Genomic DNA, 26,003 nt, shown 5'->3' with positions numbered 1-26,003 from the left:
AGGTTGGAAGCAGATTAACTTCCTATTCGAGAGGTTAAACACTCATTTTCATCTTGATAGGAGGATATGGCTCGTAGCCGATAATTTCAAAATCTTCGTACTTGAAGTCATCAATGGACTTAATCTCATCCTTTCTCTCTTCCTTGATAACCAACTTAGGGAAATTCTTAGGAATTCTTGTAAACTGCTCTTTGAGAGCATCTATATGGTCCAAATACACATGTGCATCTCCCAATGTGTGAATAAATTCACCACAATCCATATCAACAATGTGTGCAATCATCTTGGTCAAGAGAGCGTATGAAGCAATATTAAATGGAACACCTAAACCCATGTCACAAGAACGTTGGTACAATAAACATGATAACTTTGGTCTACAGCTAGATTTGGATTGCTTAGCAGTGTTTGGTTCAGGACTTTCATCGGATGGGAAGCTCACGTAGAATTGGCAAAAAACATGGCATGGAGGCAAGGCCATCTTGCCAAAATCAGGAGGGTTCCACGCTGACATAATAATTCTTCTATCGTATGGGTTTGTCTTTAACTTTTTGATGACATCCTGCAACTGGTCGAATCCTTTACCGGTATAATCTGTGTCACAATCCTTATATTCTGCTCCGAAATGCCTCCATTGGAAGCCATAAACTGGTCCCAAATCGCCTTCTCTACGGTCAGTCAATCCCAACTTGTCCAAGAATTCACGAGATCCATTTCCTTCCCAGATTTTTACACCTTTTTCACTCAATAATTTGGCATCTGTGCTTCCAGCAACAAACCACAAGAGTTCGTGCATAATTCCTCGTGAAAATACCTTCTTGGTGGTCAATAAAGGGAAGGTGTCATTGGACAAGTCGAATCTTAACTGTGGAGGTGCGAATAGCGACTTGGTACCAGTCCCGGTTCTGTCTGGACGAAATTCACCTTCGTTAATGATTTTTTCGCAGAGATCAAGGTATGCCTGTTCTGCGGAGTTAGGTGAAACTGTCATTTTGCTTATGGTTGTACTTGTGTATCTTCAAATCTACTGAAATCAATAAAAGAAGAAGAAGAGTAAATAAATAATGATAAATGCAAAATAAGAAAACGCGTTTGGCGCGACGATATAAAAAATCTGCGGCATGGATGTATTTATGTATGTATAGAGAGTGCAGAGAGATCCGTGACGCAGTATTGTAGTAGATAGGTAGAGAATGGTTGGTGGAAGGACTCAATGGATGTGCATTGTGAAGTGAGGTCGTAATTCTAAAGAGGGATGATGATGAAAGGATACCAATGGAGGCATTTTGGTAATTGTACAATACTTGCATTTATTAAATTTGTGTTTCTTCATTTCTGAAAAATTATGCCAATTACTGCTAATAACAGATAACAGAACATGAAGTCAGTAAATCGAACCTTTATGAAGCAAACTCCAATGGGTGCGAAAAAGAGGGCTATTAGTATATGATTGCTATTTTATTGTAAGAGACAGAAAGTGAGTTGCAAAGTTTGGGAGGCAGTTATGGTTAGGTTGGAAATTCTTGACCTCATTTAGAGCCTTCGTGATCTAAGAATCCTTCCGCTGCTTGGCTTGCTTCCTCAATTGTTGTGTGGCTTTTCCTATCAACGGCTTTAATGCTCAATTTTTACGAAACGTGGGGTAAATGGTGCAAATAATTACAATTTTGTCTATAAACTACAAAATTGCTCCTCTTCCTCAAGATTAAGGGGATTACATTGCAGCAATTCGTAATAACAATCGAAAACCAAAAACAGGTCCAGTAATTCATTTCATACATATTTTAATCTACGATATTGAATTTTTTGGGTTTTATCAGTACTGTTTTATTGAACTAGCTAGTTTTACTATATAAGAGCTTCAAGCTCGAGTGAAGTCAATTGACATTCTTAGTTCTTCTTCTCACCAAAGACAGCGTCAGAAGCTTGTTGAACGTAGGACTTACCCTCGTCAGAGGTGTTGTCACCAATAACGTTGTCAACAGCGTTGGTAACCTTGTCAGATAATTGCTCAAGGGTAGTCTTTTGGGAGTCTGGCTTCAATTCAGAAGCGACCTTGTCACCGATGTTCTTTCTTCCTAAATCAGACATGTTTAATAATTGATAATAATTGGGTACTATTGAGTAATGCAGAAGTAATAAAGAATATAACAAACATCTTCTCGAGGAAATAGCTCTCCTTTTATAGACAAGTTTCGAGCCCGTCCCGCGGTACGGGTCTTACGGTTGCGGATGTATAACCATTGCTACTGTTATCCTTTCCCTCTAAACGTGAAGCGGTTATAGAATTCTATCGAACGGAATTTCACTTCCCTATTTTGCAAAGAAATGCATAATTACGTAAGTGATAGCAATCAACTTTATACTTGTTATACATTCAATTGTACCATAGCAATCAAGGCCATGATCACATGGCAATCAATTACCGGGCATATACTTGCAATACATTATTATAATTAAGATTACGAAATTGGCCTGAGTTCCAATGCCTTTCTAGATAATTTGGAACCACGAGAAGTACTTGAACCATTTAGGCTCTACCAAGATGCATTTGGACTCTGCAATTTTGATCGATTTTTCCAGAATTGACAGGGGAAGTGTCTCCAAAGTGCCTTCTATGACGACCTTCCTTCCTTTAGCTTCTAGTACCTTTGCCCTCAACACAACAGTGCTTCCAGGAGGGGCTTGGTTCTTAAAGTCTATTGATAGCGATGCAGTAACTCCTTTTTTGGAGGGCAACAAGGGAAAGCCCGCCGAACATAGACCCTCATCTAGAATTGTGGATATAACACCGTTGTGGATTTGTCCGTCCTGGCTGATCAATTGATCGCCTAGGTGATAGAAACTCGTGAGTTCCCCGTTCTTCTCGCTTAAGAATACGATCGGGTCTATTTCGAACAAATTGGGTCCGAAGAGAAGCCCGGTTGCTACGTAATTCTTGTGGTGCTGGTCCGGGAAAGCATGACTTGTGTTGTACTGAGTGTAATTTTTGTCTGCAAGCAATGTTTTGTATATTTCTGAGTCTTGAATCTGTTGTAGTACGGAGTCATTGATGTGCAATATCTTCTTATCTCTCCAGTTACCTTTCCTCCATTCCGCTGGGAAAGCAGCTATTCCCACTCCAAACGCAACCAATGGCGTCACGGTTCTTACTAGTCTCCTAAACATCGGATCTACGCCTATATACTCTGTCTACAGCCCCTATTTCTATTAAGAATGACGGTATTTAATAGTTGTTAATTTTAAATTCAAGATCCCTTTAGTTCTGGAGGGCTGTGTACAGGACGTCATAATAAGGTTTACGATTGCTATTGCTACATACAGAAAATGGAGGATGATAGCAAGCATAGAAATGATATAGTGGGGGCCCAGGGCGGGTGTGGGCAGTGTCAGGTTGTGATAGTTGGGGTTGTCGTGGAATAGGAATGAGGTTATTTTTTGTAGTCTTTTTGTAGTGGCAAAAGCAGGGGTGACTGTGGTGTGGCATAACTGTGTGTTTAGGTACCTTACAGTGGAGCGAGTAAAAAGATATAGGTTGTGAAAAATATCCAAGTAGTGGTCGGTGGTTGCAACTTTTTGGAGGAAGAGATTGCAAAAGATTGCAAATTTTGATTATTGACCGGGATCAACGAAGAAAGCTACAAAAACGAATGCTAACAAAGAATCTGTCATAAATATGTATTTTAATTGGCGATATATGGGGAAATTATTTGACCCATGATTCGCTGTTTTCGCTGGGCATTACTATAACTAATTTTCTAAAAACACGAAATGTACTTCAATTCTAAGAGTACTCTGTTTATCTAGCTGAAACATCGACTCCAGAGTGCTGTTGAATCAAAGCGACCAATTTTGGTGGGTTGGCTCCGACAATGGTATCAACTTTTTCTCCGTTCTTGAAGAAAATACAAGTTGGCATGGCAGTTACTGCGTATTCCTGAGCAACATCTTGGGCTTGGTCGACATCGACTCTTCCGAATTGCACTTCTGGTACTCTCTCGGCCAACAATTCGAAGATAGGCTCCAAGGCTTTGCAAGGACCACACCAGGTGGCGTAGAAGTCGATGACAGAGATCTTGTCTCCAGATTCAACGAATTTTCTGAACTCAGTGAGATTAGGAATCTCTTGGACCTTAGAAGCAGCGGTGGACGACATGGCACGAGTGTATGTGAAGTTTTGAGTAGAGAGCAATGAGCTTTTGACAATGGGTCTGGCTTGGGTTAACACAGATGTAGTTTTAAAAACTGGACGAAATCCTAACCTACGTAACATCGATAACTTATATATTCCATATGATATGCTTGGAAGGAGTTTAGAATTTAGTCAGCACATTAACTATATGGATGGGCTTTAGAGCAGGCAATCGACCGGAACACAAAATCAAAAACTGTGGCCAAAAAAATGAATCACGTGATAGATGTGCATGTGTCAGATGTCATGCTGTTGTTTCATGTGTCAAAGCCGCAGTCATGTGTATAGGCACGTGACTCCATCTAAAATAAATTTTGCGATGCTCTTTACTATGAATTTTTCACTACTCCATTAAATATTAGTAGATAGATCTATTCTCTTATCATAGCATAACCGTGATAATGGCTTCCAAAACTAAGGTTACCAAGCGTTCTGCTACCAAGGAGATCCCAAGGGCTACCAAAAAATCCAAGGTAGTGACCGAGAAACTCCCCTCTCCTCCAACTGAGTCGGAAGAAGAAGCTGAATCTAGTGGAGATGACATTTCAGACTCTTCTGAAGACGAACTGAACATTGAGGAAGAAGATGAGGAGGAAGAGGAAGAAGAGGAAGAAGACGAATTAGATGAACTTGATGACGATGAAATCAAGGTTGACGCCAAGGACAGTGATGAGGAAGAAGATGAGGACGAAGAAGACAAAGAAGATGATGAAGATGATGAGGAGAAGGAAAAGGTCGTTGATCCTAACAAGAAAACCTCTGCTGAACAGCATGCTGAACAACGTAAATTGTTGGCTGAGCGTAAGTTGCAAAGAAAGTCTGGTCAAGAGGTTCAACAAATCAAAAGTTTGTGGGAAAGACTCAGAGTTACTAAGCCAACTCCACCAAAGGAAGTCAGAGACAAGCTTTGTGATGAAATCTGGAGATTGGCTCAGGATATTGTCCTTGACTTGGTTATGAAGCATGATGCTTCCAGAATTATCCAGACATTAGTTAAATATTCCACAAAAGAGAGAAGAGATGTCATTGTCAACTCTTTGAAGGGTCACTACTACGTTTTGGCTACATCCTCATATGGTAAATACTTATTGGTCAAGCTTTTGCATTATGGATCAAAGGAATCAAGAGCTGTCATCGTAAATGAATTGCACGGAAAATTGCGTAAACTTATGAGACACAAGGAAGGTGCCTACGTTGTTGAAGATTTATTTGTGTTATACTCTTCAGCCGATCAAAAGCACCAGATGATCAGAGAGTTCTGGGGTGCCGAATATGCTGTCTTCAAGGAATCTGGTAAGGGTAAGACTGTATTAGAAGTCACCAAAGAGCTGTCTGAAAAGAAGCAATTGATTTCTACCAACTTAGCTGGTACTATCAAGGCATCTGTCGAAAAGGGATCAACCGGTTTCCAAATCTTGCATGCTGCCATGAAAGAATACGTTTCTATCTTAGAAGATGACATAGAGGCCAACGATGCTGCTATCAGAGAGTTCATTGACATTTTGAGTGAACAATTTGCAGAATTGGTTCACACACAAGAAGGTTCCGAAGTTGCATCCACTTTGATTGCTTTAGCCAACGCCAAAGAACGTAAGTTGATAATAAGATCTTTAAAATCTCACACAACCGAATTGATCAAGAACGAATTCGGTAACTCCGTGTTGATCACCTTGTTCATGACAGTTGATGATACCGTTTTACTTCACAAGTCTTTCAGTGCTGAAATCTTCACGCCTGAGTTGATTTTCGATTTGGTCAAGGAGAAGTTCTCTAGAAGGCCGTTACTTTACTTGTTGAAGGGGTTGGATGGAAAGTACTTCTCTCCATTGATCCAAAAGCAATTGAAAAAATACGAAGAATTAGCATATAAGAAGACTTCTAAGAAGCCTCAAGAACAAAGGAGAAACGAATTGGCTGTGAAGGCTATACCATTACTCTACCAAGGAGTCTTGTCTACTTTGGGTGCTGAAAACCCAGAGAAGACATTTGAAAAGTTATTATCTGTTAACATTGCAGCTCAATTTGTTACTGAGTTGATTTTGACTAATGTTGAAGTTGAAGAAGTCAACACTAAGTTGAGACCACAGTTGCTTGATGCCATCTTTGAAAGAACCGTGAAGGGTGATGTCTTGGAAGATTTCCACTTGATCAATAAGGTTCCTTTCATTTCAAGATCCTTGAAGGCTCTCATCCAAGGAAATGAGTTCAAGTTCAACAACGAAACAAAGAAGTTAGAAGCAATCGAGAATGCCGAGAAGATCGAGGGCACTGGATCTGACTTCGCTAAGAGGGTGGTTTCTGAGGTATTGGAAAACAATAAGTTATCTGACTGGACCAATGGTCAAGGCGCTTTCGTCATTGTTTCCATTTTTGAAGTATTGCAAATACTGAAGGATGCTAAGTTCAAGGAGTTAAACCAGGAGTTGAAGAAGATCAAGAAGGAACTTGTCAAGAACAAGGACAACAAGGGTGCACAATTATTATTGGCACTTCTCCAGTAAGGAAGAAACTATTAATGACCTTATTAAATTTCATCTGCATAGCCATACGGTTCTAAATTTTTGTATAGTTCAAGATCATTGTACATTAAATATATCATGTTAAAAGACTGATGATTCCACCAATATAGGCTGGTTCTTAAATTACATATCAAACGCAGCGTCTTCTTCAAAGTCTTCCTCTTCGCTAAATTCAGAGGCGTTGTCATCACTTCCATCCTCGTCTTCGTCGTCTGGCTCAATCGTAGGGAAAAACCTACTGCTTAATGATTGAACCTTCTCTAATCTTGTCATTTCTTCTTCAGATTCGTAATCTTCATCGTCGTTCAAGCAATGCAATGGATATAAGATCGCATCCTCATCGACATCGTCATCATTCTCAGCAGAGCCATACTCACGAAACCACTCTAACTTCTGTCCACAACGGAGACATGGAAGGTCCTCTCCTGATGTTTTTATAGCATTGAATCGTATCGAGATACACACATAGCAGTATACATGGCCGCAATTCGTAACATATGGGTTGGTGATTGTTCCACTTGTAGTTAAAGATTTCAAGCCAGCGCTGGCTACCTGGTTATTATTTTCATGACAGACAGCACATTGTGATTTCGGTAAGTTGGTGTATAGGGTAATAATTTGTCCAGTAGATTTCTCTTCGCTTCCTCCGTCTCTTTTTGGATTCAAAGCTAGCTTAGCAAGTCGGCGGAGCTTGTTCAATTGCAATAATGGCAAAAGGAATACCAAAAACTCTGTCATGACGTTCCAAACTAACTGCCTGTTCTGAAACTCGAAGTTGACATTATTACCATTGAATTTCATTAAGTCAGATACTATAGGTGTCATTGAAATTCCTAACACTCTGTGTATGATAGAAGGGTACTTTCCATTAACAAGAAAGAGCATGAAGTTAATTAAATTAAGCGATTTGATGACATTGTCCAATTTGGTGACAATGGCAGTTCTGTTGTTGAAAACAAGACTTCTTATCTTGTTGAATAACTGAATGCTGTATGGTTCTCTAGAAGAATCGTTTTCTTCCAAAGAATAGAGATATGACTGAAGCTTGCTCCATAAATAATCACCAATAAGAAGTCCAAGGAGAAGAGACTTCTTAGGAAACCCTATTATTTTGCTTGTCTTTGTATCGGTTAGCTTCAAGTTTTGAAGGGCAAGGCCGTAGGAAGAGCCTGTTTTCCATACTGTGACTTTGAACACAAGTAGATTAAGTAGCAATGACCAAAGTTCTGGATGCTGATTGTATGAGAAGCGGCTTGTTGTATGTAATTGAAAAATGTTTGCCAACTGCTCTTTCAATAGAGACAAGAGCTCCGAGTCCAAGATATGAGCGTCAAGTTGAGATACCCTTGGAGAAGGGTAAGATATTGGGATCATAATTGCTATCTTTGAGTGGAGGATGTTGAATAACTTCAGTGTTGGCTCTCTATATATGTATATAACTGGCGGTGAAGGTGAAATTTCACTATGAAATATTACAAAAGACCCAAATATACAGCTAACTATAGTAAAGTTGGCAACTGTGTCCCAATGAAAATAAATGAACAATAACCGTTATTTTACAGATCGAACGAAAGACTACACTAAATATAATCACTCAATATAATTCACCAATATTTGATATCTAAACTCGAAATTAGTCCCGTTCAGAAGCTACCAAAAGTAACACACTCACAATTAAAGTCCAAGAAATCAATATAGTACCTTTAAACGGGCAAAAACCAATATAACTCTACCAAATAATAGTACTATCCATTCATCTATTCTCCACAAATATGACCGATTTCTTAAGTATGTGAAAAATGGGTGTTTGTATGCGACATTTTCCCCACATGAAAAATCGATGTTTTCACCGAGGTTAGAAGGGATGTCGCGGTGGTGATAGCGACATTGTGATTTTGCAGCCGATGGAGATGATGATGATGATGGTGGTGGTGATGGTGGTTTGAATAGTGTATAGGGTGGTGTAGAGGGATGGTGAGGAAAATGGAGAAAAATGGAGAAAAATGGCTTTATAGAGAACGGTGTAAGAATTTAGAAGGTGTTGGACTTAAAGTAGCAGATAAAATATTATGGGTGTACTGATTCCTAAGACAATACGTAATGGAAATGTCCTACTATGTAAAGTGTTTCATGGATTCTCCAGATGCATATTATACTGGCGAATATGTATCATCCTGCTCATTTGCTATTAAAAATGAACGATTACCGTCCTCCTAGGCGAGCAAGAACATGCTCATTTATCGTATGCCCACATATACGTCTACACCAAAATCCAATCCATGGTTATTATTTATATTAGAAATTATACTTGAGTTTAATGCTGTTTAATGCTAATTCGTGCAATTTTGAGCGGCATCCACTTTAACCAATTCCTTCCCATACTTCCTCAATTTCCCTTATAATAATGCCAAAACTTCACTGGCCAATTCCTCCACCAATACTGACCCATTCCCTTCTCTAAGTGCATCAAGAGCACTTACCATACCTACCGTAACATTCATATTCTCAAGTCTACCTGTTTTCTTTGAAACCTTTACAAGATACTTGAGAATCCTCAAAAGCGTCAATTGCACAACCGCATTCTTGTTGTATACTCTGAGTTTGAGCAAAATATTATTCAAAATCGTGGCGTTCGCCATGTTCCTCCCCACTCTCTCGAAAGTTGTAATCAATTTCCAATAGTTGTCCAATGCAGCTTCCAAATTCGAAACTTTTGGCAACATGAACCCAGCCGATAGACAATCCTGTGCCTTTGTTGCGTCCAATCTCACATAATGGGGATCGTATTGTGCCCATTTGAGAATGGAATCAAGTGAATTCGATTGCCAGTAGGGATCGAGAAGTAAATTGTAATAGACCGTAAGGATGTCATGCTTCTTGAGATGGGCCTTCACATTGCCATCGCAGTGCACTAACTCGCATAAAAGAGGAAGAACGAATTGGCGAAAAGGTAAGTTGATCATTGACAATGACTTTAAGTAAGGAACAACTCCTAGTCTGACAATGTCCGCCTCTTTTGTGTGATTCAAATAACAGCAATTATACAAAATCGGTGCCACTATGTTAACAATTTCTTTATAATGCGGAGTGGACGGATTATACTTCTCTAGTAATTGAACAAGAAATTCTAACAATTCTGCTTTATACATCGCCTTCAAGTTGGCTGATATACATGACATGGACTTGAAGAATTTCAAAACTGCTAGTTGATGGGAATAGTCCAAATGAGAATAGACTTTTATCAACAATTTATAGAGATCAACATTCGAAATGTTGATCCGCACTCTTGCCTCTGCTTGCCCAAAGTATTTGACAATATTCACAATTCTGTCAATTGCCACTGTCATGTCCTCTTCAGTCATATTCGGAGGTGGCAGAAGCTTAATCCTAGTCAATCTGTTAAGGAGAACAACAAACCAAAAGAGAACTCCATATTTAGCCAAAATACGACACAAATCTGACTTCGATCTAGTAAAATCCTTAGAGAGAATAGTGTAAATACAATCAACGGAAGCCAAAGGAAAGGTAGGTGTTGTATCGAAATCTTCTTCCAAGAATTTTGCAACGACCCTTAATCCACCACATGAAATTAACATGGAAAGAGCCTTCTCTGATTTTTGGAAGTGGCCAATGAATTGTACAACTTGGAGTCGTACAGACAAGTCGTACTTGGAACTCTTAAATTGAGTAACAGCCGGAATTCCTCCTAGCAAGCAAAAGTTTTCGAATTGAGCTATGTCGTTTTCAAAGATCTTGTTCAAAATTGATAAAGTGTGTAGACAAAGCTTCTGGTGGTTATGTAACTCTTGAGCGCTATCCAATAACTCTAGCAATGATAACACACCATGGTCCCTGATCATAGTGCTATGCAGAATTGGATATTTCTTCACCATGTGCAACATTCTGCCCGTAATCTTTATGAGCGATTGAGTTACTTCATCATTGTCAGGGTGACATAGATCGACTCTGTTTGTAAATTTGGATACAAGATACTCCATTTTAGTTTGAATTTCTAATTCATTTGTGTCAAAATTTTCTATGTCGATATTTAAAAATGGATCGGACTCATCCTCAAACTTCTCACTTCCTTCGATATTGATAACTAAATCATCGCTATGCAATCCAGAGAATCCGGACTCTGTGTCGCCATTGGAACTTTCCGCTTTTTCAGAAAATTTCATTAAAAGTTCTTCCTTGGTATATTTTGGCTTGGAACTAAGTTTTACGGTATTAAATTCACCGTTGACGTCCGAAATTTGAATAACATCTGGTACAAGAGGTTTCACACTCGGTATCTTAACTTCAGCAAAATCTTTATCCCAGTTCTCCTCATTCATTTCTGAATAGCTAGCAATAGATTTAAGTTCTATCTTCTGTTCTTTGCTAACTTCACGAAGGTTAGTCATAGAGGTTTTGGAGGAATTTGCTGAGTTCGCTAACCATCTATGTCTCAATAAAAGTTTGGCAGTTATTCTCAAACTAGCTTGTTTCTGAAAGCATTCTAGTAAGAAATCCTTTGCGAGTGACGTTGTCTGTTTGGGTAATGGCGGGTGGTCATCCGTGCCAATTGCATGCAATGCGGCCATTGGATTTAAGTCGTGGTAAGGTGGATTGGTATTGAACAATTCTATAATCGTAGCGCCTAAAGACCAAATGTCTGATGCTGTACAAATACCATCACCCCCAAGAACTGTTTCTGGGGCCATCCAGTTTGGAGTACCTTCAACACTATGGTGTTGCGTAGTAACTGTTGTGGCAACACCAAAATCGGCCAACTTTATATCACCATCTTCCGTCAATAAAACATTTGCTGCTTTCACATCTCTATGAACTACACCTTGCTCATGGAGATAATTCAAGCCATGTAATATCAGACGTGTGTATCCTATTATTTGGGCTTCTGGTAGTCCATGTCCCAATCTCTTATAGAGTTGTCTTAACGAACCCCCTGAACAATATTCGAGTAGTATATTTAATGATGATGATGTTTTCACAAAACCGTGGTATTTCACAATGTTGGGGTGTTTCAAAATCTTCAATAGATCAATTTCTCCCATTAATCCTCCAACATCTTGATCTTTTTCAAGTGTGATTTGTTTGATAGCAATTATTTGATTAGTTTTTAAGTTTACCGCTTTGTAGACATTGGCAAAAGCTCCTCTTCCGACTAATTTGGAAAACTTAAAGTTGTCCAATGCATTTGTCAGGCGAGTACCTGGTCTTTTTTCAAATCTTTGTGCTGGTGTAAGTGAGACCTTTACTGAAGGATTTCTTTGATGTTTTTTTGGAGTCAGGTCCACTGCTAATACTGGAGTTGGAGGTAAACTCGTTGGTGTTACATCTCGAGTTATCAAGTTGTTTCTTAGTCTCAATGCTTTCAAGGGTACTTCTTGCAATGATTTCTGAGGTGACTGGTTATTATGGTGGTCCTGATCCTGACGAAGGTCGTGGCTGTTTAATTCATGATTTTGGTCGATTTGCAAATTCGCCTTGTCTATAATTTTCTCTATGAATGGGGAATCGTTTTCGTCGTTGGCCTCATTGGACGTTTCTTCTATGGGATACATTGGATTCTCAGGTGACTTTTCTTCAAGATTTGTTCTGTAATGATTCAGAGAATTCGGTGTTCTCAGTTGATCGTGTTCAAATAGAACTTGTACTTTTCCTTGTATTCGTTTTACAAATGGTGATTCCGATATAGAATCGTGATTTGAACCGGACCCATTGCTTCGTACAATACCAGACGATGACGACGAAATGTGCGAGAATCTTGAGTACGAGAGATTCAAGTCTAATTGGTCGTCTAGGTCGAAATCCTCGGAATATATTCTGTCGTCGTTATTCTCTTGGAACCGCTTTAACGTCTGTTCCTTGCGGGACAGTGGCAGATGCTGTAGTTGAAGGCCAAATTGGCCCAAATGTGACGAGGTTGCTGACTGGATCGTGCTGTGTAGGTTCGAGTCGCCACTCAGAGCTATTAGTCGATTTCGTGGCGACAGCGGTGTATTGTGTACCTCCATGGCGTGATGGCTTTAAATAAATTGGATCAAAAACTGACTGATCTTTTGCTTATGCACATGACTTTATACCAGCGTGTTGTTCAATTCAGCTGAAACTTGGTAGACAAATCAGAATAGTTGCTTGATGTATATCGATCTTCAGACCATAAACACTCCGATAACATCCACTTTACTACAACTATAGCCTACCAGTCTAAACATTTATTAGTTAAACGAAATGAAAGTTGCACTAAAGTTTTGTTTACGTTTTTTCTGAGCGCGTAAGTGGGTCTGATGGTAGCGCTGGTATGCAATAAGGAATTCTTTGTGATGGTAGCGCTGGTATTTATCAATGGATCATATGGTAGCGTCGTATTTGTGGAGGTTTATGTATGTGCCTTGGTGAAATGTGAAAGATGAATAGTGTTGGGTTATTGGAAGAAAGTTGATATAGAGGTATAAAATGTGGATGAAGTGGATATAGAGGGTTCAATTAGAGAGAGAAGTTTAGTCTTTTTCTGGTGAAATGTTTACTAGGAATACTCATACGAAACCTGAGTATGTGGTAAATATATATTTATGTAATACATATTTTTGCACCCAATTGGAAGAAGACATGGATTGTTGTGATACTTATGGCATGATACTAATTCAATTCAAATAAAAAATTCAATTGGAATAACCTAGAAAGGTGAAGCTGTAATTTGGAAAAAGAAGCAATTATATATATTCTGTCCTACTTCGCTACTTCCTCCATACGACAAACACTTATTCCCCCACCAGACACCCAAAATACCTAGAGCTTGGAAATCTGGGTAAGCAACTTACCCGTTCCCTTAGACGATGAAAACAATGTACCCCATGTTTCTGGAATTTGGGTAAACTTCTCGGGATCACTCAAGTCAACCACTGTCAACGACGACTCGTTCACAACAATCTTTCCGTCCTTGATCCATCTCAGAATATGCCCAATAGCTTCAGGGTAGTATTTGCGGAAATCGGTAACTATGAACCCCTTAACAGTAAGCCTGTTGGTGATGATTTGGGACCACTGGACGATCATCGACTTCTTAATGTCATTATAACCTGCGATTGCACCACATGCAATGATTGTACCGAATGGCTTTGTCAACGTTAACATGGTATCCAAAATCCTTCCACCCACGCTGTCAACAAAGACATCGCAGAACTTCTCCTTGCCAATAGCAGCACGCATTTCCTTAGCAAATGTCTTGTTATGGTAGTTGACACAAGCGTCGGCTCCGATGCTTTCAACCCATCTACATTTCTCATCGGTACCAGCGATACCAATCACACGTTTGCATCCAATAATTTTCTTAGCAATCTGCACACACATACTTCCAGTGGCACCAGAGGCTGCAGAAATGACAACGGTATCAGTAGCCTTTAGGCTGATCACTCTGAAGAACATCATGTACGCAGTAAGGCCTGTAATTCCGAAAACATCCAAATAGTACGTTAATGGTATGGATTTGTCTGTTATCTTGTTCACAATATGCTCCCTTCTGATGATAGTGTAATCCGACCAAGTCAACATACAATTGACATAGTCTCCTGGCAGGTATCCGTCCAACTTTGAACTGACAACTTTGCCGATACCAGCAGACGCCATGATTTGACCTTGTCTGATCGGTTCAACGTACATTCTGTCTGCTGGAACACCTTTTTGGATCCAGGCTCTTTGAGTGGGATCATTGGACAAATAAATGGTCTTTATGAGCAACTCTCCTTCCTTTATTTCTCTTAATGGTGTTTTAACCAACTTGAAAGTAGAGTCTTCTTGATCTAACTTTAAGTTGAAGTCTCTGAGTGGAGATTCATGAACAATGAAAGAATTGGCTTCTTTTGGAATAGACATCGTGAAGCTCAGTGAAAAATTATTAATGAGAAGACAAGGCTATAAGATTGAACCGGATGCAATATAAGTGCAAATCCTCACAATTATATATAGTGAGAGATCAAATAAATTACGAACTCTCGTCGATGCAAACCGTATTATCTCCGATGATGTACTCCAAAACGATAAAGAAATAGTATATATTCCATCTACATTTCCATCTCTCCCCATATTTAACGTCCCGTCCCGAGGCAGCGCACCTTTCGGTGGGGTAAAACCTTAATGATACAAATGCACATCATTTTTTCTTACAGAAAACTTTATTTCCGGAGGGTGATTTTGCAGTTTGCAGCCAGATGCCGTTCTGGTGAGAGGCTTCCAAGATGAGATGAAGATGGAGAAGAAGATGATGAAGGAGATGAAGATGATGAAGGAGAAGAGAAATAAACGTAACACTGTAAGCAACGTTCACTTGGAAGAGAAGATAGTAATTGAAGGTGAAATTTTGAATGACCAAAAAGTCCGTTTCAATTTCCAACTAATATTAGCACTAATTTACATAAAAGATAATCCGCATCCTCTTGTAAACTTTACAGTTCAATTATATCAATTATATTTATTTGAATTCACATTAAAATATGGTTTAAACACTTCATTATACGAGAGAAAAATTAGTTGATCTTGGTGATCAACTTACCGTTAGGCTTGGTAGTGGAGAACAATTGCTTCCAGATTTCAGGAACCTTCTTGAACTTTTCCTCACCTTCTTCACCGGAGATGTCCTCAACATGGAAACCCTCTTGGACCTTGATTTTACCAGTGACGATGGCTTGACCGAGAACTTCCATAGCCTGTGGAATCTTTGCCATATAGTTACCAACAATGAAACCTTGGACAGTCAAACTGTTGCTGATGATTTCACCCCAGTTGGAAACCTTGAAGTTCTCCTTATCGTTGTAACCGGCAATGGCACCACAAGCAACAACGTGGCCAAATCTCTTAACCTTGGTCAACATGAAAGACAAAATTTCACCTCCAACATTGTCAAAGTAGATGTCAACGTAGTCAGTACCAATGTCCTTGGACAATTCTTCCTTCCATTGTGGGTTGTTGTAGTTAACAGAGATGTCAGCACCAATACTTTCAACCCACTTACACTTCTCATCGGAACCAGAAATACCAATGACCTTAGAAGCTCCTAAGACATGCTTGGCAATTTGAACAACCATAGAACCTGTAGCACCAGAGGCGGCAGAAACAGCCACAATTGGACCCTTCTCACCTTCTTTTGGCTTTTGGAACTTTCCGACCTCAGTTAAACCGAAGTAGGCGGTAACAGCGGTCATACCTAAAACTGACAAGTAGTATGGCAATGGTAACTTCTTGGATTGGTCAATAACGTTGAAGATACCATCGTCCCCAATAACGGTGTAGTCAGCCCATTGGAACTTACCGTTAACAATATCACCAACTTTGACCTTGGAGGACTTTGTGGCCACGACTTCAGCCAAACCCAAAGTCAAGACACCTTTACCTTCCTCCATTGGAGTAGTGTAGGCTCTGCTGTGGTTTATGCCCTTTTGCATCCAAGTTCTCTGGGTAGGGTCGTTGGAAAGGTACAAAACCTTTACAAGAGATTGGCCCTCCTTAAGCGAAGAAGCGTCAATGGCTTCTTTGGCGATCTCAAAAGTGGAATCTTCTTGGCCCCAGGAGTAGTTAACTTCTGTTGTTGGGTTGTGCTTCAAGAGAATCTTGGTAGTTGTAGTTGGAATCGACATTACGAGTAAACTTTTGTAGTGATTTTGTGCTTTAGGTGGTAATTGCTATATTGTTTGCGATGCAATTGATCAAATTAATCCAACTCCATCGTTCATTCGAAGACCTCTTCTCCACTTATATACTCTGGAGTTGGCTGCGACTTTTGACACTTTTTTCCGGACATGCTGCACATCGAATATTTTTTGCTGCAACTTTCGGAATTACCTTGTTCAAATTTGTAAGCACTGCGCACCGGATATAAAGCGTTTCGGGGTTATTGCATTTTGGCTCCTATAGTAGAGAGGGTGTGTTAGACCCGGTAGGTGGTAACATGGGAAGACGATTCAGCCGTACCGGGTGGGACAATAGATGAGTTGCCTTCTTGAGTAAGTGGGACGCAATTTAGTGGGCTTACTTATTTTCTATGAGGCAGTCCTCGTACAATGGATAGGTTCCTACAATGGAGATAAGACTGTTTCGGAGCCGGTTGCGCTACCATGAGTCTCGGAAAAATGCATAGCAAACGGATGCAAAATTTTGCAGTATACGGAAGGCTCTTAATCGGAAGAAGACTGGTGATAAAATTGCTGGGGAGAGCTGTGGAAGTTCCAGCTGGTTCTACAATCGGAGCTACTGGGAGCTAACCGCTTACAAGCGAAGGATAGTTTTCCTTCTGGGTTACGTGGCAATATGTTATTGTAAGCAATTGAAATTATCGATACAGTATTACTTGTTGTTTTCGTAGAACTTCGGTATTTGTTTTCACTCTGACGTCAGGTTCCTAAGGCTCTTTCAGGTTCCTTCAGGTTCTTCTCCGTCGAGTAAGGAGATAACTTCTTGCCACTTATACTTTATACTTGCTTGCTACGTCGCCATTCGGCTATACTCTTTCGTTTCGGCTCTACACAACGAATTTACAAACATCATGATATGCATTTACAACGACCCTATTTCAAATAGTATACATAAAAAATAGATTGGATTTTGCGGGCTCAAATGTATACTGCGACAAAGACTCGACTTTGAGATCACTTTGTTACAAATCCAATACTTCCAATCTCTCGGTGGCGGTCTCCTCTTAACTCCTCTCTATTGCGACCGTTTTCTATTACGGAACAAGAAACCTAAGACCTTGCCACTCTTTTTCCCTTCATTCCAACTTCTTGAGAAAATCACAAGTCACTGTTCTTCTCAAATCCAGTAGTTTCTGCAGCAGCAGCTGCCTTTTCATCATTGGCAATCTTCTCCTTGTTCCAACTCAACAAGTTCACATCACCAGTCTTTCTTGGTTTGATGAAGTTAATGATCAACAAGGCCAATCCGAGGATGAAACAAACACCTCCTCCAACCATCCAAGCGATACCCAAGAAATAGTTCTTTCCACCAATCACAGACCTTTGAGTGATATAGATAAACTTTTTACCGTTGTATGGTAATACTGGGAAATGCAAACCAATTGAAATCTCATAGATACCTGGTTGTAAAGCATCGTGGTCATTACGAAGAGCAAGCTTGTTAAAGGTTGGCAAAGCAGAAGTGTGCATCCAGTTCTGGAATTGGTACCATGTGGAAATGTCAGGCACATTGGTCTCATTGTAACCGTTAGGGAATTGCTTGTACCAATTTGGAGGTGGGATGATTTCTGTGTAGTTGTATCTCGTCTTCTTGAACCTATTCTTGTCTGTTGACCATGCAATACCCTTCTCGGTCATTACAAAGTCGTGCTCTGAACCATTAACACCAGACAAAGTAGAAGTATAGGTATCATTGAACAAACTGTTAGCTATAAGACCACAAGGGTAGATTCTCTTTCCATCTACGTCACTTAAAGGAGAACAGTTCTCTCCGACAGCATTTCTAATTGTATCCAAAGAAGCAGGCTTTCCCTCTAATTGGTCCTCGCTAAACGACTTTACAAAACGACGATGGTTAGCGTGGAAATTGTGGAGTCTGTAGAATAGGTAAATTGGCGCAGTCAACTTGTTTGGGATCTCAAATTGCACTCTACACACCTTTCTTTCGTCTTCAAAAGGTTGAGATTCATCAGTAGCCAACTTCCATACGGGCTTGTTCTGTATATCTTCAGTTTTGGTTCTGAAGTTAAAGTTGGTGAAGTTATCTGGGATTTCACTCCAGTGGTCCGATGAGGCGAGATTCTCGCATTGTGAGTAGTCGATGGAGATGTCCTGGACTCTATCGGAACCGTACCACATGGCTGCTCCAAGGGGAACGAACACGATGGCAATGGCTATAAGAATCGGAATCACCGTCTTGGCTGTGAAAACTGGGTTGTAAGCTCTCAATCTCTGTTGTCTGAAAGCATTGTCTCCCGGTTTACGGCTCTTTTCTTTGGTGTCCTTTCCCAACGACTCGTCATCGGATACTGAATCGGATTCGTAGTCGGATTCGGCGTAGTTGCCGTTGTTGAACGATCCCAGTCTGTTTTGACCGCGAAAACCGCCATCTTCTGGCTGATTAAACCCAGAAGATGACTGGTTCAACCCGTCGGTATGTGTTTGCGACATTTAATATGGTAAGCTGTGCTTCAGTATATCAGTATAGTCTCGTTTCTTATGGTTTAAACGCCGTTCAAATCCGGTGAAACTTGGTCAGTGTACTTCTACGTGTCCAATATGTATATCTTCCAACTTTCAGACTACAGTCTCTTATATCTACTGACAATAGCTTCTTCCACTGATAGTAATACAAACATATTTAATTACCAATTCTGTTTGGAAGGATGCCCGGCTTTAAAAAAGGTCTGGAAATGAGAGGTTCCGATCCAGCCTGGGTGCAGGAAGCTTATGTAATCGGTGAAGAAGGATTTTGGTGGGGGTAGTAGGGGTGGTCAAGTGGGAGGTAGAAGAGGGAGGGCATGGGAGCGAGTTGTCGTGTGATGGTGATGTTGTGGTGGTATCTTTGCCTCTTCTCTCTATATCTAAATGGAAAGATGAAAAAATGAAGTCCCCTTTCTTCATCATAGTTCATAGCCCTCTGGTGCCATTTAGTGACTCCCCCAAAAATATGACAGGAGTTACGTAATAAAGTCCGCAAAAACATCCGTGCCGCAGAGATTTTACGGTTATCTGGTTTGCGCACGTTTTTGGGGCCATAAATAAGTTAGTATGATGGTGATGGGGTCTTCTTGGATGATAGAGGTTATTAAACTGATAAGTAGAGTTAGAGATAGCATGGATGTGGTTATGGAGGTTGCGGAGTATAGCTGTGTTCTGGCACTAGAAAAAAAAGAAAAAAAAAAGAAGATCTATATTGGCTTTGCGTTCACATAGCGAAGGTGGTCTCCAGAGACGACATCGGCCTTAGTCGGCCCTTAAGCGGCATTAAACATTATTTTGAAAGTTCCTGCTCTAGTGAAGTGGTCGTTTGGATTGGGTTGACACCAACCAGGTAATTTCATCGAGGTGTGTCGTCGATAAGAAGTAGAGAGGTTCCATTCAGTTACTTTAAGCCTCGGATTCTACTATGTGTTCCCATAAGCTTCTTTTCGGTCTAATCGACTCTTTGTGAGAACTGCCTCCCAAAAGACTTTGGGCATCAACTCCCTGCTTTTGCAGAATTTACTACTCAAATTTAGACTCTTAAGGGCTTTCCTGGGTGGCCTATTCTCTTCTCAATTAAGTTCAAAGGAAGTGTATCTCCATTCAATTGGGTGTTGTCATCTGCTGTTCTCACTTATCCGGCAATCTTCACTCCACCATCAGTCCCCAAAACTCTGTGCCAAACACACCAACCAAATAGATTTTGCCCCAATTTTTTACAGATTTCCCTTATCGAAAGATTCAACAATTGGGAAATGAACGGCGACCTTTTCGTTCACTCATACCAAACTATCCTAAGATAAAACACTCCACAATCTAATGGCCCCACAAGGCTGCAAAATTGCAACGGCTACATCGCACAACGATCTGCGTGTGTTCAGCCGCAGCAACCTTAAATTGTACTTTCAGCCTCTCTTGTTTAATGGATTCTTCCCATGGATTATAGGTCTGTTTCTACATGTTCTCATACCGTGTAACAAATCTCACAATCCATACAGATCCATATATGCTCATTGCCAACATTCACTTTTCTTGTACTGCTATCGCTATTATCTCTATCCGAAATCGTCGTGCCTCTACCACCAAAACCCATGTCTCGTATTCTCTTTGCTAGTCTTTTGCACCCATTGCTGGTCTTAGTATCCCATTGATACTCTTTTGCAACCCATTTGCTAGGTTTAGTATCCATTGATAGTTTTAGCTATGATAGGTTTAGTAACCATTTCTAGGCTATACTGTTTTTTTTCTAGCCCGAGATACATAATCATTATAATTGACATTGTCTATCAAGGACACAGTAATGAAGTAGTTGAAATTATGGTTTTAATGCTTTGATGGTGTAGACCCATTGAGCTCCGTTTATTGTATTTAAGGCACTTTTCTATGACAGCGTCTTATCAGGACTTTCATCTACAAAACACAAATAATAGCAACGATACATAAACCAAAACCAATTTTTCCTACACCAATTGCTAAAAATACACCAACTATACATAACTACAACAGTAACACCTCTGAATCCATAGTCCATACCATCAGCAAACAAAAATGAACATACACTAATGCATTAAAGCTCGATAACACTAATACTCTATAACACTAATACTCTAATATACTGCCCTCAATAATACATCAATAATACACTAATACTCTCATTCAGTCATACAATCACTCACCAACTTCATTCTCACTCACTCACTCACTCACTCACTCACTCACTCACTCACCCATTCACTAATACATTTATACACTCACTCACACTCACTAATACATTGTGCACTAATCCACTAATCCACTCATAATTTACAAACACACACCAATTCACTAATACAATGATACAAGAATACAATGATACAATAATACAATAATATTGTATACTCACCCATACACTTATACTCTCACTCACTACCTTCACACTACATTTACTTATACACTCATTCACTAAACTCACTCACTACTCCCCACCCACTTTATTCTCACCCACTTCATTCTCACATTATTGTCACTAACATTATTCTCACTTACATTATTCTCACTAACATTATTCTCACTAACATTATTCTCACTAACATTATTCTCACTAACATTCTTCTCACTCTCTTCATTCTCACTCTTCTCCCCACCCTTCCCCCACTACTGCGGCAGAGATCTTCACGTCTCCAAAAATTCCAATTCCCATTGCCATCACGTGACCCTCAAATTTTCATTTTCTTTTTGGCGCAGGCATCATTTTTCACAAATTTTTACAACCAACAGGTTGTACAACTATGGATTGAAGGATTGTTTCAGCCATTAGTCCATCTCTGGAAGCGTCTACATATAAATTGCACAGCTAGAATGTCGAGTCAGGATACAGACGCCGAAAAAAACATCGAGATCTGGAAGGTCAAGAAGTTGATCAAATCGTTGGAGCAAGCAAGAGGTAATGGTACGTCGATGATTTCATTGGTGATTCCTCCCAACGGACAGATCTCATTGATTCAGAAGAAGTTGACCGATGAATACGGTACGGCGTCTAACATCAAGTCGCGTGTCAACCGTTTGTCGGTTTTGTCTGCCATCACTTCGACCCAGCAGAAGTTGAAGTTGTACAACTCAGTGCCTAGAAATGGATTGGTGGTCTACTGTGGAGATGTCATAACCGATGAAGGCAAGGAAAAGAAATTGAACATCGATTTCGAACCTTTCAAACCCATCAACACTACCTTATACCTTTGTGACAACAAATTCCACGTAGAGGCTCTTTCCGAATTGTTGGAAAACGACGACAGATTCGGTTTCATCATCATGGATGGTAACGGAGCTCTCTTCGGTGCCGTTTCGGGTAATACCAGAGAAGTGTTGCACAAGTTCACCGTCGATCTTCCAAAGAAGCACGGTAGAGGTGGTCAATCCGCTGTTCGTTTCTCTCGTCTTAGAGAAGAAAAGAGACACAACTACCTTAGAAAGGTTGCCGAAGTGGCAGTTCAAAACTTCATCACAGCCGATAAGGTCAACGTCAAGGGCTTAATCTTAGCTGGTTCTGCAGATTTCAAGACTGAACTTTCCAAATCGGACTTGTTCGATAACAGATTGTTGGCCAAGGTCATCAAGATTGTGGATATTTCTTACGGTGGAGAGAACGGTTTCAACCAGGCCATTGAATTGTCTGCTGAGACTTTATCCAACGTTAAGTTTGTGCAAGAGAAGAAGTTGTTAAACGAATACTTCGACGAGATTTCCCAGGACACTGGTAAGTTCTGTTATGGTATTGAAGACACCTTGAAGGCATTGGACTTAGGTGCATGTGAAACCGTCATTGTCTACGAAAACTTAAACATTATCCGTTACATATTGAAGGACATTGAAGGTTTGGAAGTCATCAAGCATGCCAACCCAGAGTTGCCTGACAAGTCCTGGCAATTGGATAGCAAGACTGGCACTGAAATGGAAATCATCAAGGAAGAGTCATTCTTGGAATGGTTAGCAGAAAACTACAAGAATTACGGTGCCAACTTGGAATTCGTCACCGACAGATCCTCGGAGGGTGCCCAGTTCGTCCAGGGTTTCGGTGGTATTGGAGCCTTATTGAGATACAAGGTCAACTTCGAGCAATTGGCTGATGAGTCCGATGATGACGAATACTTTGACGACGATGATGATTTCATTTAAATAGAGATGCAAAATACATATTTGGGCGACTCTGTGGTCGGTTTTCTTTATCATAAGGTGGCTGCGGATAAGTCTGATGTCATACTTCTTTCTTTGGGTTTTTATACAAGCTTTTCGATTTGTTTATTAAGTTCCTTCCACTCTTCTAGTTTTTGATTTCAATGTACAGTTAATATCGTTAGACGATAGTTTTACTCCACCGAATACGTATTTGCAGATGAACATTGATCTTGTTGAAGAGAATTGGCAATTCTCTCTACCTAGTGCATTTTATGATTGTTTCCATTATAACTATGATACATTGTTGTCGAATTAAATAACTCTATATATCTATGATTCTTAATGTTACTATTTCTTTGATTTAGACTTGTTGCTATTATTGTTATTCTTTTTTGGCTTCGTTACCTTGTTTGGCTTTGAACTTTCCTTCTTTCCCTTCTTCTCCTTCTTTTTACCTTGAATATCCTGTAAAGCGTTCACCTTGGCATGACCTAAAACATCATCATGTCCTCCTCCGGTGACCATTTCATGTGCTAAATTCTGTAATCCACTTGTCAAGTAAGATCTTCTCGAGTTCTTTCGGATGGTGGTACTCAACAATTGCTTCAATTCATACCTGATTCTCTTCTTCTCGTCATTTGTAAGCATTTTACCCTCCTTTCTCTTTCTTTGCTTCTTGATGAAGTCATCTTCGAAGTTTTCCAAGTCCGCCAAGTCGTCAACACCAAGCTCTTCTGCAGCAGCCTTCACCCACGAATCTTCCTTGGTGGTTGAAGTGTTCGAGATAGCGGCATCAGCTAATTTCGAAGCAAGAACGACTCTTGGCTTCAATTGTGATACTAAGTCCATTTCTATAGGTAACAACTTGACATCATTATGCATGTTCAACTTGGAGTTCTTGTTGGAGTTGCTTGCTACAAGACGTCTCAACTTTCTGAGAGGTCCAGAAGATTCTTGTGGGGAGCAGAACATCACAGAGACACCTTCCTTTCCTGCTCTGGCAGTTCTACCGGATCTATGAATGTAGATGTCAGCTGAACGAGGTAAATGATAATGTGCTACGTGGTCGATGTTAGGGATATCTAAACCTCTGGCTGCAACATCTGAAGCAATAAGAACTGCAATCTCGTTATTTTCACTGGCTTGCTGAAAGCGTTCCAAAGATCTCAATCTCTGCTTTTGAATCATCGAAGAATGAATGGAGAAAGCTGGGATGTTCAAGTTGTTGAGGAAAGGAACAAGACGCTTTACGGAATCGATAGAGTTGGCAAAGACTAAAGTAGTACCTTTATACATGAGCAAGAAATAGTATAAGTAAAGATCTCTCTCAGTTGCTCCACATTCCACTAAAGCTTCGGTAACTTGTCCAGAAACAATCTCCTTGGGGTTGGCATCGATCAATGCTGGTTTAGTATCTTTAAACTTCAACTTTTCGTTTAAGAGAGTCAAGATCTCCTCATTGTCAATAAGAGAACTGCCCAGTGATGTGGTCTTCTTGTGAGATTTCTGGTGCTTGTCCAACTTTCCAAACAAGTCTCTGGAAAATGTAGCAGAGAACACTAAAGTTTGCCATTTCCATCCAATGGTCTTGTTCTTAGGACGACTCTTTCTGAACAATTCTAAAATGGTCTCGAACTCTTCAAAATGGCCATCCTGCAATAATCTGTCTGCTTCATCAAGAACTATGATATCAGTACAAGATAATCTCTTTGCAAGCTCTTCATCCTTCTGAATAAGCTCCAAGAAACGTCCTGGAGTAGCCACTAAGACTCCTGGTCCATGTGCCAACAATCTCTCTTGCTTTTGGATAGACAAACCTCCAGTTATGCTGACGATACCATTCTGGGACAATGGCGAGTACTTAGCAATTGTGTTCAAGTGGTTAACCACTTGATGGGCTAATTCTCTTGTGGGTGCAAATATTATACCGGTTGGAGAATTGATGATCTTCTTTTGTCTGTTACTATTGATAGTTTCGAGGTTACCAAGATAACGCTCCAAAATTGGAATACCATAGGCAAGGGTTTTACCCGAACCAGTAATGGCCTTACCTACGACATCCTTGCCTTCCATAGCAATAGGAATAGTCTTTTTCTGGATGGGTGTTGGTTTGTCGAAACCTAAAACTGAGAGTCCATGGAGAGTATATGGAGAAAGAGAAAGGTTAGACTCCGAGTCTTGCCAATGCGGCAAGTTGATATCATCATCTGGTAAAGTGAATGTAGCATTGTGGAAAACATTTTCGAGCAACTCCTCTTTTGTAGTGGTGTTATCGTTTCCTTCGGATTGCTCGTCTTCTTCAATATTTTCTTCTTCAGAAACTTCTTCATCTTCTTCATCTTCTTCCAACACGTCGCCCATCTCCTCGTCGTTGGAATTGGTAGCCACATCGTCTTCTTCGTTTTCATCTCCAAAACCAGTGAACTCTTCGTCATCAGAATGTTTGTCTTGTGAGTTTTCGATTTCTGCATTTTCTTCGACAACTGCTTCTTGTTCATTTTCTTCTTCTCCCTCTTCTTCTCGGTCTTCCTCTTCCTCCTCGTTCACGTCTTCTTTAACTATAAACTTGGCAACTCCGTCAACAACTTTTACGTCAACTCCATCGATTTCTTCCAAACCGTAGAATCCCTCCCAGTCATCAAGATTGTCCGGAACCTCCACTGGTTTCCATAAAAGATTGTCTACTTTGACAACCTTGGATTCTCTCTTCAATTTCTGCTTCAAAGTAGGAATTTTCCTTACTTGGTGAGTCTTCTTCTTATTGGGGGAAGTAGTCTTTTTGTCTCCAGAATTCTTCTTATTGCCCTGGCTCTTTTTGTTTCCCGAGTTTTTCTTACTTCCCGAAAATTTCTTGGTACCCTTGTTGGGCTTCTTATTGTTTGGAGCCATCGTCTGCTACTACCTTACTTGTCCTAACTTATACTCCATAATTCACATCCCAAATACTTAACTACTGTGAAAAATATAACC

The 26,003-nt window shown here is 40.1% G+C and overlaps 11 protein-coding genes across 11 annotated transcripts; 2 read left to right on the top strand and 9 right to left on the bottom strand. All coding sequences in view use genetic code 12, as the record gives it.

Moving 5' to 3' along the window:
• Positions 1-34: 34 nt before the first annotated feature.
• Positions 35-2,088, bottom strand: RJT20DRAFT_2579 (thymidylate synthase/dCMP hydroxymethylase domain-containing protein; the record flags this gene model as incomplete). Its single annotated transcript, XM_064919398.1, has 2 exons — positions 35-981; positions 1,905-2,088. The coding sequence occupies 2 exons, from the start codon at positions 2,086-2,088 to the stop codon at positions 35-37; spliced, it is 1,131 nt and encodes a 376-aa protein (XP_064776101.1).
• Positions 2,089-2,289: 201 nt separating this feature from the next.
• Positions 2,290-3,481, bottom strand: RJT20DRAFT_28544 (uncharacterized protein). Its single transcript, XM_064919525.1, has one exon. It carries the CDS (start codon positions 3,163-3,165, stop codon positions 2,491-2,493), a length of 675 nt encoding a protein of 224 aa, XP_064776100.1. The 5' UTR covers positions 3,166-3,481; the 3' UTR covers positions 2,290-2,490.
• Positions 3,481-4,445, bottom strand: RJT20DRAFT_28552 (thioredoxin-like protein). Its single transcript, XM_064919527.1, has one exon. The coding sequence runs from the start codon at positions 4,268-4,270 to the stop codon at positions 3,797-3,799; it is 474 nt and encodes a 157-aa protein (XP_064776099.1). The 5' UTR covers positions 4,271-4,445; the 3' UTR covers positions 3,481-3,796.
• RJT20DRAFT_28558 (uncharacterized protein) lies at positions 4,444-6,846 on the top strand. Its single transcript, XM_064919528.1, has one exon. The coding sequence runs from the start codon at positions 4,591-4,593 to the stop codon at positions 6,688-6,690; it is 2,100 nt and encodes a 699-aa protein (XP_064776098.1). The 5' UTR covers positions 4,444-4,590; the 3' UTR covers positions 6,691-6,846.
• PEX2 (ubiquitin-protein ligase peroxin 2) lies at positions 6,606-8,446 on the bottom strand. The gene has a single exon (XM_064919526.1). It carries the CDS (start codon positions 8,080-8,082, stop codon positions 6,832-6,834), a length of 1,251 nt encoding a protein of 416 aa, XP_064776097.1. The 5' UTR covers positions 8,083-8,446; the 3' UTR covers positions 6,606-6,831.
• A 417-nt stretch (positions 8,447-8,863) lies between these two features.
• Positions 8,864-12,921, bottom strand: CDC15 (serine/threonine protein kinase). Its single transcript, XM_064916632.1, has one exon. It carries the CDS (start codon positions 12,726-12,728, stop codon positions 9,105-9,107), a length of 3,624 nt encoding a protein of 1,207 aa, XP_064776096.1. The 5' UTR covers positions 12,729-12,921; the 3' UTR covers positions 8,864-9,104.
• Positions 12,922-13,226: 305 nt separating this feature from the next.
• RJT20DRAFT_125933 (MDR family NADP-dependent oxidoreductase) lies at positions 13,227-14,803 on the bottom strand. The gene has a single exon (XM_064916631.1). The coding sequence runs from the start codon at positions 14,584-14,586 to the stop codon at positions 13,504-13,506; it is 1,083 nt and encodes a 360-aa protein (XP_064776095.1). The 5' UTR covers positions 14,587-14,803; the 3' UTR covers positions 13,227-13,503.
• A 363-nt stretch (positions 14,804-15,166) lies between these two features.
• On the bottom strand, positions 15,167-16,521 carry RJT20DRAFT_125932 (MDR family NADP-dependent oxidoreductase). Its single transcript, XM_064916630.1, has one exon. It carries the CDS (start codon positions 16,341-16,343, stop codon positions 15,237-15,239), a length of 1,107 nt encoding a protein of 368 aa, XP_064776094.1. The 5' UTR covers positions 16,344-16,521; the 3' UTR covers positions 15,167-15,236.
• Positions 16,522-17,397: 876 nt separating this feature from the next.
• Positions 17,398-19,056, bottom strand: LEM3 (Lem3p). Its single transcript, XM_064919523.1, has one exon. It carries the CDS (start codon positions 18,846-18,848, stop codon positions 17,496-17,498), a length of 1,353 nt encoding a protein of 450 aa, XP_064776093.1. The 5' UTR covers positions 18,849-19,056; the 3' UTR covers positions 17,398-17,495.
• A 2,588-nt stretch (positions 19,057-21,644) lies between these two features.
• ERF1 (translation termination factor eRF1) lies at positions 21,645-23,335 on the top strand. Its single transcript, XM_064916629.1, has one exon. The coding sequence runs from the start codon at positions 21,720-21,722 to the stop codon at positions 23,031-23,033; it is 1,314 nt and encodes a 437-aa protein (XP_064776092.1). The 5' UTR covers positions 21,645-21,719; the 3' UTR covers positions 23,034-23,335.
• Positions 23,336-25,951, bottom strand: MAK5 (putative ATP-dependent RNA helicase). The gene has a single exon (XM_064916628.1). The coding sequence runs from the start codon at positions 25,920-25,922 to the stop codon at positions 23,382-23,384; it is 2,541 nt and encodes an 846-aa protein (XP_064776091.1). The 5' UTR covers positions 25,923-25,951; the 3' UTR covers positions 23,336-23,381.
• Between the last annotated feature and the right edge of the window lie 52 nt (positions 25,952-26,003).

Source organism: Scheffersomyces xylosifermentans (assembly GCF_036884685.1).
Source record: "Scheffersomyces xylosifermentans strain CBS 12540 chromosome Unknown RJT20scaffold_2, whole genome shotgun sequence".
Classification (NCBI taxonomy): Eukaryota; Fungi; Ascomycota; class Pichiomycetes; order Serinales; family Debaryomycetaceae; genus Scheffersomyces; species Scheffersomyces xylosifermentans.
Note: the sequence above shows the minus strand (reverse complement) of the source record. Positions and strands in the feature narration are given on the sequence as shown.